At 33.1% G+C, this 18,200-nt stretch overlaps 3 protein-coding genes across 3 annotated transcripts in view; 1 reads left to right on the top strand and 2 right to left on the bottom strand.

The window, feature by feature from the left end:
* The window catches only part of LOC126744524 (tyrosine-protein phosphatase Lar), a 1,889,525-nt gene that overhangs the window by 1,567,637 nt on the left and 303,688 nt on the right, over positions 1 to 18,200 (bottom strand). The window lies entirely within an intron of this gene.
* The window catches only part of LOC126744619 (cuticle protein 7-like), a 49,844-nt gene that overhangs the window by 7,946 nt on the left and 23,698 nt on the right, over positions 1 to 18,200 (top strand). The window lies entirely within an intron of this gene.
* On the bottom strand, positions 3,271 to 6,901 carry LOC126744570 (uncharacterized). Its single transcript, XM_050452035.1, has 3 exons — positions 6,328 to 6,901; positions 5,790 to 5,972; positions 3,271 to 5,486 (listed from the first exon to the last, which is right to left on the bottom strand). The coding sequence occupies exons 1-3, from the start codon at positions 6,404 to 6,406 to the stop codon at positions 3,508 to 3,510; spliced, it is 2,241 nt and encodes a 746-aa protein (XP_050307992.1). The 5' UTR covers positions 6,407 to 6,901; the 3' UTR covers positions 3,271 to 3,507.

Below are 18,200 nucleotides of genomic sequence, written 5' to 3'. Positions count from 1 at the left end.
AATTTGAAGGCTTAAGTAACAAAACTCTGTAACTTAGAAGGATTTATATCACTTCTTTAGGTCATAAACACAAATTTCCACACGCAAATCAGGAATATCAAATATATAAATACGGATTTATTCATAAATAAAAAAGACTGTCAAATGTCACTTACGTTAACAAATATTATTTATTGGGAGTTTATTTTAAAAATTCATCGAAGAATTCCTTTGCTCTCTAATAGGCACAAACACGTCTTTAATTCCTATGACTTATTCCTATTCCTAATGCCTATAATGAATTTAAAGATATTTATTGTTTTGACTATAAGTTAATGTATATTAAACCTCATCGTTATTATTTACCTATTAATAATTAAATATCTTAAATTATGTTTTTTTCTTTCAAATTTATACTTATTATATACTCGCCGGCACAAAATTCCGCCACCCTGAAATATTGGCCAAGTTTGATGTTTTATAAATTTTTTATTTTTTATCAGATTCTTACGATTTTGCCATCAGTTTTTAGATACATTTGTTGTGATTTTTTAAACTCATTTTGTAAAGTAGCATTTTTCGATTAGGCTATATTATACAGGAGTAAAACAAACTGTTGTTTTTTCTCGTAATTTCAAATGACCCTGTAGGAAAATTAAGGTGGATAATTCTGTTTACATACTATTCCTTGTAATCTTTGATGTATTTTAAACATTTCGATTTTTGATTCATTCCATTATCTCATTTCTGCTGCGAGCTGCAAATTTTTTATTAAAACGCTGATTTGAAGCTTATTTTTAGATAATTAATGTCAAGTTTTCGGTTAAAAATTATCGACGTTGGCTAAGGACGCAATTAATGTAACATAAAGTTTGACAGTATCACTATTATAATTTGTTGTGTGTCAATATGGTATTAACTCCAGCAGACGTGGGTAGAATTGTTGCGTTAATAGAGGATGGCCGTAGCAAAAGTTATGTCGCCCGTACTCTGAGATTTCCGCGGTCTACAGTTTGAGATGCCTGGAATAGGTATTTACAGACGGGTATTTTTACTAGACGACAAGGCTCTGGCAGAAGGAGAATGACCACTGCAGCTGATGATCACTTTGTCACCATAAGTTCTTTAAGAGATCGAAGATCTACTGCTGTGTGTCTAAAAAATTACTTGCGAATACGCATTTTAAGTGGACTCTAGAACAATGGGCAAACGTACTATTCACAGATGAATCCAGGGTTTGTTTAAGCACGCCAGATGGTCGTGAGCGGGTATATAGCCGTAAAAATGAAAGATATGCTGACTGCACCATTTCAGAACAAATCTAATATCGTGGCGGTTCAGTCATGATTTGGGCGGGTATTTCTACCGAAACACGCACCAATCTTGTATTTATTAAAAATGGAGCTCAAACCGCCCACCGTTACATTAAGGAAATCCTTCAAAAAGTTGTTGTCCCATTTGCTCCATTCATTGGGAACCAATTTACATCAATGCATGATAATGCTAGACCTCACGTTGCACATGTAGCGAGCGAATATCTGGATGATGTTGGACTCCCAATATTGGAATGGCCCGCATGTAGCCCGGATCTCAACTCAATAGAACATCTTTGGGATCAACCTAAAAGGACCGTTCGTCGTCGTCCTGTACAACCACAAACCTTGCAAGACTTACGACTAGCGCTGATAGAAGAATATGAGGCTATTCCTCAAGAAAGAATAAGGAACCTTATTTATTCGATGCCGCGAAGACTGCAAGCTGTTATTGCTGCGAGAGGAGGAAATATACGCTATTAAAATTGTTTTTTTTTTATTAAGTTTATGATATACCTAGTGTTTGTTTCTCCTAATAAAAATACGCTCCAAATCAGCGTTTTAATAAAAAAATTGCAGCTCGCAGCAGAAATGAGATAATGGAATGAATCAAAAATCGAAATGTTTAGAATACATCAAAGATTACAAGGAATAGTATGTAAACAGAATTATCCACCTTAATTTTGCTACAGGGTCTTTTGAAATTACGAGAAAAAACAACAGTTTGTTTTACTTCTGTATAATATAGCCTAATCGAAAAATGCTACTTTACAAAATGATTTTAAACAATCACAACAAATGTATCTAAAAACTGATAGCAAAATCGTGAGAATCTGATAATAAAGGAACAGTATGTAAACAGAATTATCCACCTTAATTTTCCTACAAGGTCTTTTGAAATTACGAGAAAAAACAACAGTTTGTTTTACTCCTGTATAATATAGCCTAATCAAAAAATGCTACTTTACAAAATGATTTTAAAAAATCACAACAAATGTATCTAAAAACTGATGGCAAAATCGTGAGAATCTGATAAAAAATAAAAAAATTATAAAACGTCAAACTTGGCCGATATTTCAGGGTGGCGGAATTTGGTGCCGGCTAGTGTATATTAAATTGCATAAAATATCAAATTTAAATTAATAATACTTAATTTTTAACACCTGATAAATGTGTTTTGTTTATGTAATGTAAAATCGAACTATATTATGCCTTTATTATCTAAAATTGAGTCCACAGCCAACCCATCTAACTAAAAAGTGTTCCAGAAAAAACAAAAAATACTACTGGGGACATAGTGAAGCCACTGCCATTTTTGTCAATAAGGTTGTTGTTTTATTTTTCCTGTGTGTAAATTACAAAATATGTAATTAAAAGGGGTACAAAGCGATAAGAAATGCTATAAATTTATAATAATAGCCCCCAAAAAGTTTCAAAATTGCCCCAATATATATTTTTTAATAATAGCAAAATCAAGAGCTAAAAAACCTTGTGCAAGCCGGCAATAATTACGTATTTAATGTATGTAGAAAAACCTTCATAATTTCCAAAGTTTTGTATTTTTTCCAATCATCCTCACTTTTTTATCAATATTTTGACTACACTCAAGATTTTATGTAAAAATTCTCAAAAAAAAATCTGTTTTTAGACGTCCCTTTAACTTTACCGGACCTATATGAGTTAATACATGAAGCAGCCTGGGATTCTAGTACCTCCTTTAATGGGAGATCATTGATAAAGGTAAAGTTGTTCTCGCTCTCGACCGTTAACAGTTCCAAATCCCTTCTTTGGGGGCTGATGTGAAAATTAAAGTTTAAACCTGAATTCAACATACAGTTTTCGTTATCTGTAAAAGTAACATTGCTTAAATTAAGCGTTATGGGGTGAAAATAACTAATTGTCTGTTTTTTATTTAAATAGTGCTAATGATATTTTTAATATTGTTTCATACAATGCCAATATATCGCTCGTGCGCGGGTAAAGGGGTATATGTCAAAAGTATTAGTTTTGAGAAAATTAGCTTGGTAAGTATTGTCCGGTTCAATTTTTGGGATAACTTCCTTAAAATAAATAATACAAAAATGATTTTTTTCCAGAGCTATTTATTTTAATAGGGTTAATGTTCGGATAACATTACAAAGAAAAAAATATCCATTTCGCAGAAAAAAAAAACTAATTATACCTCTTTACACAAAAAAACATAAGATGTTTCTCTTTACTCTATATTATCTTCGTCAATTTCTTCTATATCAGGCAAAATTTCATGAAGATCCTTCTGGGTGGGAAGGCCTTTGTAGAATTCGTGGAACACGTTGTCTATATAGGGCAATAGATCTATAAGGTTTTTCTTTTTCTCCTCTGTAATGGGGTTTGGAAATTGACACTTAGGGATTGCTGAGACTGGTATCTCCTTAGTTTGTCCACGTCTTGAAAAGTCCATTTCATGAAAGGGAGCTATGTAACTCAAAGAAGTTTTATAATAAAATGTCCATTTCTTTTTTTCAAATCTTAGCCATTTCACATTTTTCCAAACAAAATGGTTTCCTTCCTCATCCTTTTTCTTTACTTGAAATACTTTCTTGAGCAGGTCTGAGAAACTATAGAAATGTTCCCTGTTCATCTCAATAACTTGGAACTTATTATTTGCCTGTCCACATAACCGCACTAGTTGAAACCAATCACGCGGATGATTTATTGGATATTCATACTTCTTTTTCTTTCTCTCAATGACAGAATGATCGGAGTCACACTCCATATGAGTGTGACCGGGAACCAAAAATTTATGATCCACACTTTCCAGATGAGTCAGCTGCATAAGAACTAGAAACATTGCTACAACATGGGAATTTTTATTCTGACCTCCGCAAGTGTCAGAATAAAGTGTAACATGCTTTATTTCAGGAGGCAAAGATAAAAGTTCTCGAAATACGCAAGACGCTACCTGATTTGCACCCCGTCCAGAAATGGTCTCGTACCACATGCAACAGATCGCTTGTTTTTTTTTACATTCGTGCATGGTCAGGTTGTAGGTCCACAGTTTTCTTTTATAAAAGGCAACAGAGGCAGTTAGATCTGGGGTTGGTAGGCACTGTTGAAGATCAAACACGTATACAAGTTTAGTCTCATCCTGTTTTGCAAGGTCTTTGTCTTGTCTTTTCGAATCAAAAGCCGCCTGAGCTTCATCTAGATGTGACTGCAGTTCAGTTTTTAACCTACTCAAGGTTTCACTGTTTTTCTCATTGCGAATCAAAATGTTCAATTTTTCACACGTAGCGCATGTGTCTTTCTGGAACTTTTTTATTTTAATGCCCATTTCGTGAAAAACATGTTCATAAATCTTACGACTTACGGGCTTATTATTTGGCGGGACCCAAATTTTATATTCTTCATAAAGACGTATCAACGTGTAAAATGAAGGTAAAAATCGTTTTTCGGAATTCCTCCTACAATAATGGCTTTCGTAGGTTGGAATGGAAGCTATGTGATCTTTTACTAGCTGCAAACTGTTTTCACTTATTTTGTTTGGAGGCTCTTTACGACCTCTTTTATCTTTTTCACATATTCCTGTTGAGTTCATTTTTAATAATACAGTCGTTATAAATTTATTAGAAATATCGAAGGTTTTTTCAAAGCACCCTTTACAAACTTGAATCAACTCGCCATTAACTTTCAAATGAAAAACGTTAACACAGTCTCGCTTTTTCTTCCTTTCTGACGTTATTGCTGTTTTCTTTCTTTGTTTCGTAATAAGACTTGCGGTATAGGCAACCCTCTCGTCAAAGTCGCCAATTGACCAGAAATAATCAAAAAGCATGTCCAACTGAACATCATCTACTTTACTACAACATCCATTCCTACAAGAGCATAAAGGTCTTCTCTCTCTTTTTCTGATAAGTTTCCCCTTGCTGGTAGTATATTCCCTACCCAAATTTCTGTTTGTTTTTCTTAACTTTCTTTTCTCCCTGGTTTCTTCCTTTACTGTTTTCCGACCTCGCCTATTTTCTTTAATAACATTTTCCACTTGACCCGCCGAATTGTTGTTTTTCTTTTTTATTTTATCTGCAAGTTGCTGTAGATTAACCATATCAGAATCTGAACTTTCTGACTCTGGGGCGTAGTCTTTATCCTTATCGCTGTCGTCACAATCGCCAGGATCATCACCTAATTGTTCGTTACCTGGTGATGGCAGAACCTCTGAAATTAAACAATGACCTACAATTAATTTTTTTATTGCCATATTATCATGAATTTTACTTCTTTATTCTAGTTTTCAAATAGCTAGTAAATGGTATAAACTAACCGGCTTGAACAAAACATCATTCAAAAAAGTAGAATGGGGAAGTAACATTTTATTTTTTGATACGTAAAATAGTTTCCACAGTTCAAAATGCTGTATCAAACATTTACCTAACTCGTCTCAAATTCCCGAAATAATTTCAAATTCTATTTGACACCAAAGAATATCTATAAATTGAAAGCAAATTTAATCATATTTACCGTGTATAGATGACACATCATCCTCAAAATACGGTGTTGTAGATAAAGGAACATTATGCAAAGTAACGAATTCCTTCTTATTAGATTGCTCTGACATCTCTGTTAAAACATCCTGTGAAGTAGATGGTATCTGGTCTATGACATTGGTGCTTGTACAACAAATCTCTTGCCAAGTCTGCTTACCTATAAAAATATTAATAACAGAAATTAATTCGATATAAAATACAGTACCTTAAATTTTAGTGACTTGGCACGCTGTATTTGACTTTTAGTATATGGATAAAAAAATAGTAGGTATGTAGCTAAAAAAATACAGACTAAACCTAGTAAAAAATTTAAAATAATTTAACATCTTTTATAATCGACAACAATATACTGAAATAATAGTATTAATTTAAAGCAATTTTAAATTTTAGATCTGTGCGCGGGTAAAGAAGTACAAGTCCCAAATCCCAGAAACGGTACAGTATTATTAGTGAAAGAACAATAATTGCGTATTAAACATAAAAGCATAATTTAATATTTGAGCTGAACTTACCATCCTCAACGGCACAAAGATTATCAAATCCATTTTCTTTGCACATATCAATCATTAATTTTGTTCTTTTTGAAGCCATAACCTCACTTAAACTAATGACAAAACTATGCACTTTAACCCAAACAGGACGTTCTATAGTCTTCTTTGCCTGTTCTGGCAGGGTTCTAGAACTTATTTAAGCAACCAAAGGTTTCTAAACTTGTTTAAAACCAAATTATGTCGATTATTTTGCTAAGCATTCAACACGCCATGCGTCATTAAAAATATGTAAACAAAAATAATAGTGACATATTCGTACGGCACAAAATAACGTGGGTTGTTCTGTGATTAGGGTAAAGAGGTATAAGTCATGTTAAATCGCTTTACGCCAAACCAGCTTCTTGTGAAAACGGATATATAATGATTTATATCCATACTCCCTATATATACATATTTTAAACCTGTTTTACACAATTGAAAATACGGATTTTAAACGCGGCTAGAGTTATACCCTTTTACACAATTCAAGATCTTGAAAAGTGGTGTCGAATTTTGCGTTAACCTCATTTTATAAATATTCTGACTTATACCCCTTTACCCGCGCACGAGCGATATTAGAAACTTTCAACCTAAATTTATTCTTTTATGAAAATTGTATGAAAATTGTATGAAAATTGTAAGCTGCAACCCTTTTTTTTCGTTTTTTAAGCATCTGTATTGAGTTTTATCATATTTATGCAAAGACCTTTTATATCGAATAACGCTCCAAAAATTAATAATAAAGATTTTAATATTAGGTAAACGATGAAAAACACAAGTTTTTTTTACTTTAAATTTCAAATATATTGAACACTTTTTTTAAAAAAATGCGTATCAATTAATTGAAATTTTTTTTCCTTTTCATCTTTATTCTTATTATATAGTATTCATCCTTACAATAGAAATTATTCACGTATATCAGCTTCTTCCAAATATATCCGAAACTTGTCCAGCTTTTTTTTCAACATCAACGAATCAAACATCGTCTTGTTACTTATTTTCTATACTGCCCGTTTAATCATTTTTATTTTTCCCCAAGGGCTCATTTCAAAGGCTTTAATTTTCTTTTTATAGCTTTTGCTGATCACCTAGGTTCAATAAGCCTAATGACTCATTCAATGCTCTTCAACAAACAAGAAATAATTATTGGATAGATATTTATACATTTGCCTTGACTTTACTTGTAACCTAGAGACAATCAAATAGTAGAGTATTTAAGGAATTTATTTTTATTGTTAATTTTTTGGGTTTATTATACTTTATCATATACAATTTATTGATATTTTAGGATATACGTTTTTATAAATGATAACAAGATCAGAAGAACTCGATAGCAGATTGATTGCTATTGAAAATTAATGAATATTAGTTATTATCATTCACAATTGAAAATATCGAAGAAATTATGAAGATCTAACAAGGCAACATAATGGTGACATAAGATTTATTATCAAAACTCAAAGACAAATTATCAGTTTCTTAGTTAAATGAATTATTCTTTTTCTTCTATTGAAATAGCATAATTATTTAATATCAATTTTGTGCACTTATTAACTCAGCAGAAGCGTAATTTTTTTTAGAATTTTTTCCTATAGTTTATTTTCTTTATCCAATGATTATACTTACTCGCACCTAACATTTTAGCTAATAGCTTGTATGTATTTGCTATTTTGTGCTAGGTATAATACCTTCCATATTATTGTTTGATCCTGATTAACCTCCTGTATGTTGTCTTGTTCTAGAAGGTTTTGAGTTTTGTAATAAGTATTATTGGACTCATCATTTTAACGTGGTTCATCATATTATTTTCATGTCTTTCATAATCTTCTGTAATGCATTTTAATTAGACATTAATCAAGGCCTAAGAAATGTCAGCTTACAGGCCTATTAAATCTCTTCCTTTAGGTCTACGTTTAAGATGCCTGAAACTGAGATTGTTATCTTTTTCAATTTATAATCTAAGCATTTTGTAACTTGCATTTATCCGTTATTATTTACCTAATATAAGAGAGACAATATCATCTTATTACCATGCGGTGTCATATCTCAGAATAAGATGGCGATAGAAGGATCTATTTTCGACTTTTTTACCTTTTTTTTAGCATCTTGCTATCCTTTTCAAATAGACCTGGATCTTCGTAAAATCATGTTTGATATGTGTAAGTGAAACAACGTATGTAAAGACCAGTATGACAATATTATTTTATTAAAATTTTCTACTTATCTTTTCTACTTTTTTATTTCATTTTCTTTGGAGGGTTAATTTTCATGACTTTTTATTCTGTATCTGTTGATTATAAAACATGCTTTCTTTTATTTTTTTCTCTAGTTTCGTTTATTTACCTGTATATTTTATTATATTTATGTTTGCTTCTATTTCCATAGTTTTATGTATTATGCTTTTACAGCTCTTCTTATTTTAAATTTATTAACCAATATTTTTCATTAGGAACCATATTTTGCTCTATAAATTATAAATTATTTTCCATTGTGAAATATGTTAAAGGCTGAGTATTTATTACCATTAAAGCCCGAAATCTCAGTAAAAGTACGCACATAAAGATTAAGTGAAAAAAAAATATTATAATTTTTTTTTGTTGCAACTGGATATATTATATATTATCAACTTTAGTTTAATTGATAAAACATTAGAAAGGCATATGAGCTACCAAATAAAAGAACAAAAGCTTTAGCCAGGAACCAATTAAAAAGTGACCTGCTTTTATTTGAAGCGAAAGCAATATTTTTTGCAATAATTCAAAAATGCCTAAAAAACAGTTTTTCCAAAAAAATATAAAACCAATTAGAGAACACCAAGAGGCACTAAAGAATAAAATGTAATGGCATTTTTACAAGGGGACTTAGGTCATAAAATATGATCCTAAAGAAAGACGTGTGAGAGCGCGTGGTCCGTCCTACAACGTTCTTTATGTTCCTTTCTTAACAAGGTTAAGAACAAGGGCGAATAAATCCGCCCTTTGGCTGTATTCTGCTTTAGTATTGGGTTTTTGTTTTTTTTTCTTCCTCTGGAGAATTTTTATTAATGGCCTTAGAAAAAATGATTCATGGACTCTGGTAGAGCATATTAAAAACAAAGAACTTTTTCAGAACAAATTGCAATTTTATTTATAATAAGTTTGATTTTCCCTTAGAAACATTATATCCTTGACCCATTAATAACATTTAACCCAACAACCCTACATTCTATAACAAATTTATAACGCATTGAAATATCTAATTAATTGCCACGTTTTGATGAAAGCAAACCATTACCGCAACAAATTTCATTTTGTAGGTAATTAAGTTATCGACGGGTTTTCATAAAAGGGCAACATATATCTAATTAACTGAAGGCAAGAGTGATACATAAATGTTATACCCAATCTGTTTAAAGTAAAATCGCTGTAATAAAATTGATACAATGTTCTGCACTGTATATTGTTTGAAAGTTAGCACATAACGCAATACTCAGGACAATTTTACTTCTATTTTTATTTGAAGTAAACCTTTCCAGACGCTGAATATGCAAATTACAAGAGATATTTGATAATTCTAATATTAACCAGAGGTAGAAAATATACAAAGTTTTTATTACTGAAAATTTAGTAAAGCCAATTCCCCTGGAAAATTCCAAAAGTCATCATGATTAATCCTTTTTCGTAATGATCACAAAAAGATAGTTTGTTATTAAAGTATATCTCCACATCAAAAAAATGATACTGTGAGAAGCATAATTAATTGGCTGTATACATCTTAGTCTATTGAATTATATTATATTCACATCCAGTTGTTAGTTTAATATTTTTATCTGTACCATAAGCAAGGTAACGCATCGTTATGATCAAATAATAAATACTCGCTATCAGATGGTCGCGCGACCGTTAAGTTAAAGTTTCTTATACATCTTGCTATTTAAAAAAGCGGAAAAGTTGGTGATAGAATCGAGAATATTTTGGTGAAGCCCTGGAAGTGTTTGTGGCTCTGGTAATGCAGAACAAGTAACAACTGATAATATATGCCGATTTTTATTAACGAACGGCTTGCCGGTTTTTCATAACCTACAACAATAACATAAACAAACCAGTGTCATTTATCAAGAATGCATCTAACCACATAATTTTTAATTTTTATTTTTCTCTGTGCATTAAACCTTAAGTAGTGTTGGACTGCAATATAGACACAGTTTTTCCTCCTATGATCAAGTGGCGTTTTCCACTTGCCTTAGTGGTAAGAGCTGGGCGAGGGTACCGATATCGCAATGTCTGGCTCTTGCACTAAGTGTAAGACTGCAGTTACTTGCAGAGAACCTAAAAGAAATGGGGAGGTTTTTGGTTACCCTTGAGACCATTGTAGAAGCATGGTCTGTCAAAGCCGCAGTGATTTAAGTGCTACTGAAATCAGGGCAGTGGTGTTAAGCAAGAGATCTATGCCCTTCTACTGTAAAGAGTGCTTAGGCAGCGTCAAGCAGCTGCTGGGACTGATCAATCGTGTAGGAGTACTATAAAGGGATGTTGGAGTGCTGAAGACTCAAATACCTAAACTGCCTGTTGTACTGGATGTACTTGAAAGGGTCAGGACAAAGTTGGATGCATTACAGGTGGAGGTTACCTCATCTAAGATGCCATTGGCTTCCAATGGCAAGTCTCAACAACCACCACTTACTCAATCAAACGCCGAGGCTAGTAATGTTGTGTTGCAGGAAATTATGAAGAGGCAAAAACGTAACTGCAATTTAATGCTTTTTAACCTAAAGTCTGAGTCGTCTAAAAATCCGACTTTCACAGTAGACATCTGTACTCTGCTTAACGATGTGTGCGACCGTAATATTCCTATATCCAAGGCGTCTAGATTTGGAAAACCCAACTGTAATGGCTGCAGACCAGTTAAGATCACACTGGTAAACCATGGGGATGTCGGATTCCTACTGAAGAACAGGAGTAAGTTCTCAGGAAGAAAGATATACATTAAGTCTGACCTTAGCCCAGCTCAGTTGGAACACCTTAATATAGTCAAGGAAGAACTAAGGCTGCGTAGGGACCGTGATGAGGATAACCTCTTCATTAAGTATATCAATGGTATTCCCTTAATAGCGGCAAAAAACCAAGGGCAACCACCTCCCCCTCCTCCCACTCCTTAAAAAATCTAGTTTCTTGCTATTACCAGAACACCCGCGGCCTGCGCTCCAAGACCAATACCTTCTTTAGTGCTGCGTCTAGTTCTGGCTATGATATTATCTCCATCACAGAAACTTGGCTCCAAAATGATATACTTGATGGTGAAATCCTTCCCAACTCATACGTAATGTACCGTCCTGGCAGAAGAACTGACCTTGTTGCTGCTTCAAGGGGTAGTGGTGTTCTACTGGGGATTCTCAACCACCTCTCATCGGAAGCCCTCGACCTCTCTGCGATCAGCCAAGAAATACCGGAAATCGACCTGGTAGGATGTAGAGTCAACTTTAATCATTTCATACTGTATGTATTGTACGTTCTTCCTTCCATCGACTCCGTGCAATTAGAACGCTTTCTCGAAGCGTTTTCCATTAATGTAATCTATTCTGAACATGTAATTCTCCTGGGAGACTTTAATGTCCCCACTTATATTGAACACTCGATATCTCCCAATAATAATTATTTTGATTTCCTAAACTATAAGCAATTCAATAACATAGTAAATAACAATCTTCGCTGTTTGGATTTAATCTTTGCAAGCTTTAATATCTCTGTACTTAACAGCGGTGCATCTCTTGTCCCGGAGGATACCTACCATCCTTCTCTGTCATTTGAATTCGATGCAGGCCTTATCTCTCTCAATAACCTACCCCTTAATAAAGCTGAAATAAAGAAATTTAATTTTAGAAAGGCTAACTTTCCGCTTTTGTATCAGCTGCTGCTAGATACTGATTGGTCGCCTGTCATGGTGCAGCAGGACGTCAAATCTGCATGTGATGTTTTTTATGATATACTGAACAACACTTTCGCTAGAGTGGTACTCTTCAAGGTAAAACGTAACAGACGTTTCCCTCCCTGGTTTTCGGGGGACATATTTCGTAATATATATAAAAAGGAAAGAGCATTTCGTGATTTTCAAATTTCCAAGTTTAATCATCATCTAGAGATATTTAGATCTCTGGGCAAGACAATTAAAGCTCTAACTGCACAAGCCTACAAAATGTACATCCATAGTACTGAGAACAAAATAACCTCCGATCCTAGTGAATTTTGGTCTTTTATTCGAAGCAAACGTAATCAGTCTTAAAATGCCTGGCTCAATGAAGCTTTCTAACCAATCATAAAATACGCCTGACAACATTGTGTCAGCTTTTGTAGATTATTTCAGAAGTGTGTACACGAACTCACTTCCCAGCGATCATCCTGTCGTCTCTGAACCTCCCTTAACTTGCTAGCTTGCGTTTTTAGCTAAGGACTGCTCTGTTGCACTTACAGACCCTCTGCTCCACATTTTTAATCTGATCCTTAACACAGGTATTTTTCCCAATATCTGGAAGCAAGCCAAAGTTGCCCTATCTTTAAAAAGGGCGATGCTGGAACAATAGAGAATTACCGCCCTATATTCATTCTATGCAATTTGTCAAAGTTATTCGAGTTGGCTCTTTATAAATTAATTTTTCCCAAGGTTAAGTCCATGCTGGCCAACGATCAACATGGCTTTGTTTCTGGCCGCTCATGTACTACAAACCTAGCATTTTCCTCTCAGTTTATGTGCGAAGCACTTAATGATAGAGGTCAAATCGATGTTATCTACACAGACTTTCAAAAGGCTTTTGACCGGATTGACCACTTCATCCTATTAAATAAGCTTGAACGCCAGTTTGGATTCTCCGATCGCTTGATAAAGGTCCTTAACTCCTATTTAGTTGACCGCTCTCAGTTTGTAGTGGTCGAAGGCTTTAGATCTGCTTGTTTTTCACCCACCTCTGGAGTTCCTCAGGGCTCTAACTTGGGCCCCCTTCTCTTTAACGTTTTCGCTAATGACTTGATCTCCACCCTCAATTGCTCTCGGTTAGCATATGCTGATGACCTAAAGCTTTTCCATAGGATTGACTCTATAGCAGATTGTGGTCAACTGCTGTCAAGAGAACATCAATACTGTACATCATTGGTGCACTTTGAACCGGCTTAACCTTAATGTTTTCAAGTGTAATGTGGCCAGCTACTTTCGAATCAAAAGTCCAGTTGTCTTTAATTACTCAGTTAATGGATAGTCTCTGGCAAGGTCTACCTGTTTTAAGGATCTTGTAGTCACCTTTGACCAAAAATTTTCTTTTATCTCTTACATCGAAGAGACTGTTTCTAGAGCTACTCGCATGCTGGGCTTTATTATTATAAATTGCAAACTTTTTTCGAACACTGCCACTGCCAAAACTCTCTATTATGCATTTGTTAGATCCAGGCTGGACTACAGCTCCCTCATTTGGTCTCCCATTTACAACCAGCACATTCGCCTATTAGAATCAGTCCAACGGGGATTTCTTAAATGTTTGGCATTTAAGGATGATGGAGTCTATCCTCCAAGGGGTTTTGACCATAACCTGCTGCTCTCTAGATATACTGAACGGTCACTTGCGAAGAGGAGAGAAATGCATTCGGTGAAATTCTTGTTTAATTTACCTAGCCATAAAATTGACTGCCCATCCCTTTTGCAAAGGATTTGCTTTCATATACCACGCCCAGGATTTAGACAGTGTCCAGTATTTAACTTGGACACAGCCAGGTCCAACATTCTGTACCAGAGTCCTACTCACCTTATGTGTCAAAACTTTAACACTATTGCTGATTCTTGTGACATTCACCATGACAATTTGGCACTTATTTTGAGTCACCTGCGTATGGTCGGTGGGGGAGGCTAGGTGATTTAGTTTTTAGTTTGAATACATTTATTTACTCATTTTTTTTTTCTGCTCTTTTGATTTAAATTAATTCTTGATTCTTATCCTAATTTAGTGTCGATTTCTTATTATTTATTTTCTCAAACTCACTACTTTTTTTTATTATATAGCAATTCTTTTATAGTTTAGAGCAAAATATGAAACAAAAGATGTTTTTAGGCAAGAAGGCCTCAGATCTAACCTGCTGCCATGGTTTAGTAAATAGCAAGAAAGGGTTTTCAAAAGGTTGGAATGTCAATGAAAGTCCAAGACCCCTATAGACTGTGTCTATATGTGTAGATTAGAAGGGAGATATAGTACATGTAGGTTTATTTTCAATATGTCTTGGAGTCAAGTTATTTTATTACTAATGCAAAATCAGAATCATTAAAAGTGATTTTGACTAATTCCTTAAACGAAAAGTTCTATTTCAGTGAAAAGTTGTTGTGCAGAGTTTCTGGTAGCATTTTTTGATAGTAAGATGGGTGGAGTTCATTTATTTATATTGGCCAATTGACCCGACCAACTCAATTAATAAATATAAAACGAATTAATTTATTCTCATATTACCTTTTGTACTTACTTTTATCGGCAAAAGGATAGAATAAACTTTAACCAAATTTGATTCATTTAGTTTAGTACAACCAATAATAATAATTTTCACGAGAATTAAATTAGACCGAACATATTATAAATTTATTTACCCTAAATATAATTTAATTTATTTCTTGCACCCCATTTGTCATCACAATAGACAAATATTAACCAAAAATTGATATTTTCACGTAAAACTACAAAATTGAAGTAATAAATTCAAAGTACTTTGACGTTAATAGCCGAATTATTTCGACAAAATTTACCACTTTTGCCGTTAATTGCCACTCGAGAATTTACTCTCATTATCGAAATTTGTAACGGAGTCTATCGTTTCCCTTTTTTGGTTTTACATATTTAATGTGAATGTATTAGGTCCTCCAGGACATAAATCTTAATAATAATTGTTTATAGAATTTTGTAAAGCTATAATAAGCTCACTAAATATTCAAACCTTTAGCACCCAGTTATATCCAAAAATTGTACAACAAAACTTTAAGAACCCAAATATGAGTTTTCACCCTGTATCTTGAAAGCTGTGCATTTCCGGACCCATGTTTATAGAAACTTTTTCTCATATTTTTTCACAAGGAATCGCCCATTGAAATATCTCCGTCTATTTTTTAAACACCCTGTGTAGTCATCAGCTGATTAATCTGAAATCATATTGAAAATTGTTTAATTTGGAAAATACTAATATAAGTACAAAAGTGTTTACTATGCAATAGCTTTAAAAATCATTTTGGATCACAGATTAGTAGTTTTCTATCTCATTTTGCAAAGCGCCAGGTTTTCACTGACTTACCGCTGACCATCGGACAGAGACTAATAACAATAAATTCATATTATAGGAATATCTACCATAAAAATAGCATTATGAAGTAAAGTGCTACAATTTAATATGATACAAATCCTTTTAATATTGCAATAATTCGATACGTTTCAAATTTTAAATTAAAAAAGGAAATATTTCTAATTTTCTCTGCCAATAATATGGAATGTACGGCTTTGGCATGTCGTCCTCACAAGCCCTAGTCATAAATTGGGGGCACAATCGCATTCGAAAAGAATGGGGCTGGCCATAATTCTTTCGGGGAGCCCAAGCAAATGAGGTCGGTCGGAAGTAAAAAACGACGTTGAATGCAGGCGGAACATTGGCGTAACAAGAAATCTCAGTATTCATATTTTTATAGAGTTTGGTTGGTTTCTTTTATCAAAAAGGGCTGATGTGTATAAACTACAGTATTGTGCAAAAAGATAGCAACATTGAACTTTCCTGTTATATATCTTTTAGTATCTATTTTATAAGTAAGGTTTATATATTATTTACAAGAATAGTTAGAGCCTGTTTATATTTTCATATTATCATATTTTTTTGTATCATAATAAATAAAACACCAAATTGTTTTATGCAAATTTATTATCCAAAAATATAGCAACAAAAAATAGTTTTGAATCTAAAAAAATATAACCTAACTTAATTAAAATTAATTCAATATTTCGTGTAGTACCCCTTCTCCTTTATAACATCTGCACATCGTCTTGGCATGGACTCAATTAATTTCATAATATAATCATTGTTCACTTCTTTCCAAGCCTTTTCCACTATTTCAAAGAGAATATTTGTATTAGAGCATGTTAGGTGCCTGATTTTGGTGTCAATGTAATGCCATAAATTCTATATGTCATTACATTGACAAGTAGTTATTAAATAATTAATTGAAAAATCTAAATTTCATGATTTTTAAAACATCGTATTGCTTTAAAAAAACGAAATAAACCAATTACCAAAATTCCTTATTAAATGCATACTTATTTGATTCATTAGCCTAGTTTACACCGCGAGTACCAAATATTCAATACGCGGACCCAATCCCCTATTCTCAAACTCAACGTGCGCGAGTTGACAAGTTTACACGTAAATTATTCCAAATTGTGACTTAATAGGTTTGAGAATATGTAGAGGTTTTAGTCCGCGTACTGAATATTTGGTACTCGCGGTGTAAACTAGGCTAATGAATCAAATAAGTATGCATTTAATAAGGAATTTTGGTAATTGGTTTATTTCGTTTTTTTAAAGCAATACGATGTTTTAAAAATCATGAAATTTAGATTTTTCAATTAATTATTTATTAACTACTTGTTTACTTTTGAAACCCCATAACTTTCATAAGTTTATGTTGTTTAACCAGTTAGCAGCCCATCAGAGCAAACTTTTTTCCTTCAATTTTCTTGAAAACCATCGTTCTGGGCGATGTGCAACAAGAGTACCTTTTTTGTAGGAAAAAGTATGTAGTTTTTAAAAAATGAACCCACGTTGCGAAGAAAATAACCTAAAAAAAGTTATTCACGAATTAACCCCCTACCCTTGCAAAAACTACCCTTTCCGATTTTCCAAATTATTTTTCAGTATCACCATTTGATTTTGGGTCAAAATTTATGGCAGAGGATTTTTTTTCGAAATTTTATCTCGTTTTTTAAGCCTACAATTTCAAAAAACCGTTTTTTAAATTTACCCTTTCAGTGCCCCTAACTCCCTTAATATGCATTTTCCGCCCTATAGTTATAGGAACTTTTTTTAAAATTTTTAGGAGTACTATCACCCCCCGAATTTTTTTACACCATTTCAATGACACCCTGTATAATATGCTATAATAAAATACACAAGGAAAATCCCCGTTTGAACTGTAGTATTCTTTATTGATTCACCCGTGTATAACATATCTTCCTGGTAATCCTCGTTTGATAATATTTTCAAGAGAAGTGCTTAAATTTAAAAATCCCTATTTCTTAAAAAATTCAATAGATTTTCGTAATTCCCAGAAAAACTTTAGTTTTCAGAATAATGTTACTTTAATTTCTTTGATATTAAAAACTTTTTCCCTAGTATCCCACCAAAAGACTTTATCGCCTTTCTTCAAAAGATGCAATGCTCTAGACCACTCCCTTTTTCTTTTCTTTCTTTTTTTCAAATTCAATAATTCAATTTACGGGCAAAACACTGTGTTGGCTATTGGTTTGTGTTTGCCGTCATTTCTTAGTTTGGTGTTTATGAGCAATTTAGAATAACAAATAATCTCTAGTCGCTTTTCTAACCTCCTTACAACCTATAAAAGTTATGTGGATGCTATTTTTATAATATGGACAGTGAATAGCGAACAATTGTCTGATTTTCTAAAATGTTTTAATACTTTACACCCTGTTATAAAGTTTACATTGAAGAGAGAGAATACTGGTAAGTTGGCTTTTCTTGACATATTATTTACACGTAAAGATAATAGACGAATTGAAATATACAGGGTGTTAGTAAATAAGTGCGACAAACTTCAAGGGGTGATTCGGCATGGAAAAATAATGACACTTTGCTATATAA

This window comes from Anthonomus grandis, chromosome 1 (genome assembly GCF_022605725.1).
Source record: "Anthonomus grandis grandis chromosome 1, icAntGran1.3, whole genome shotgun sequence".
Lineage (NCBI taxonomy): Eukaryota > Metazoa > Arthropoda > Insecta > Coleoptera > Curculionidae > Anthonomus > Anthonomus grandis.
The sequence above is the reverse complement of the archived record's forward strand: the minus strand, read 5'-3'. Positions and strand labels throughout refer to the sequence as shown.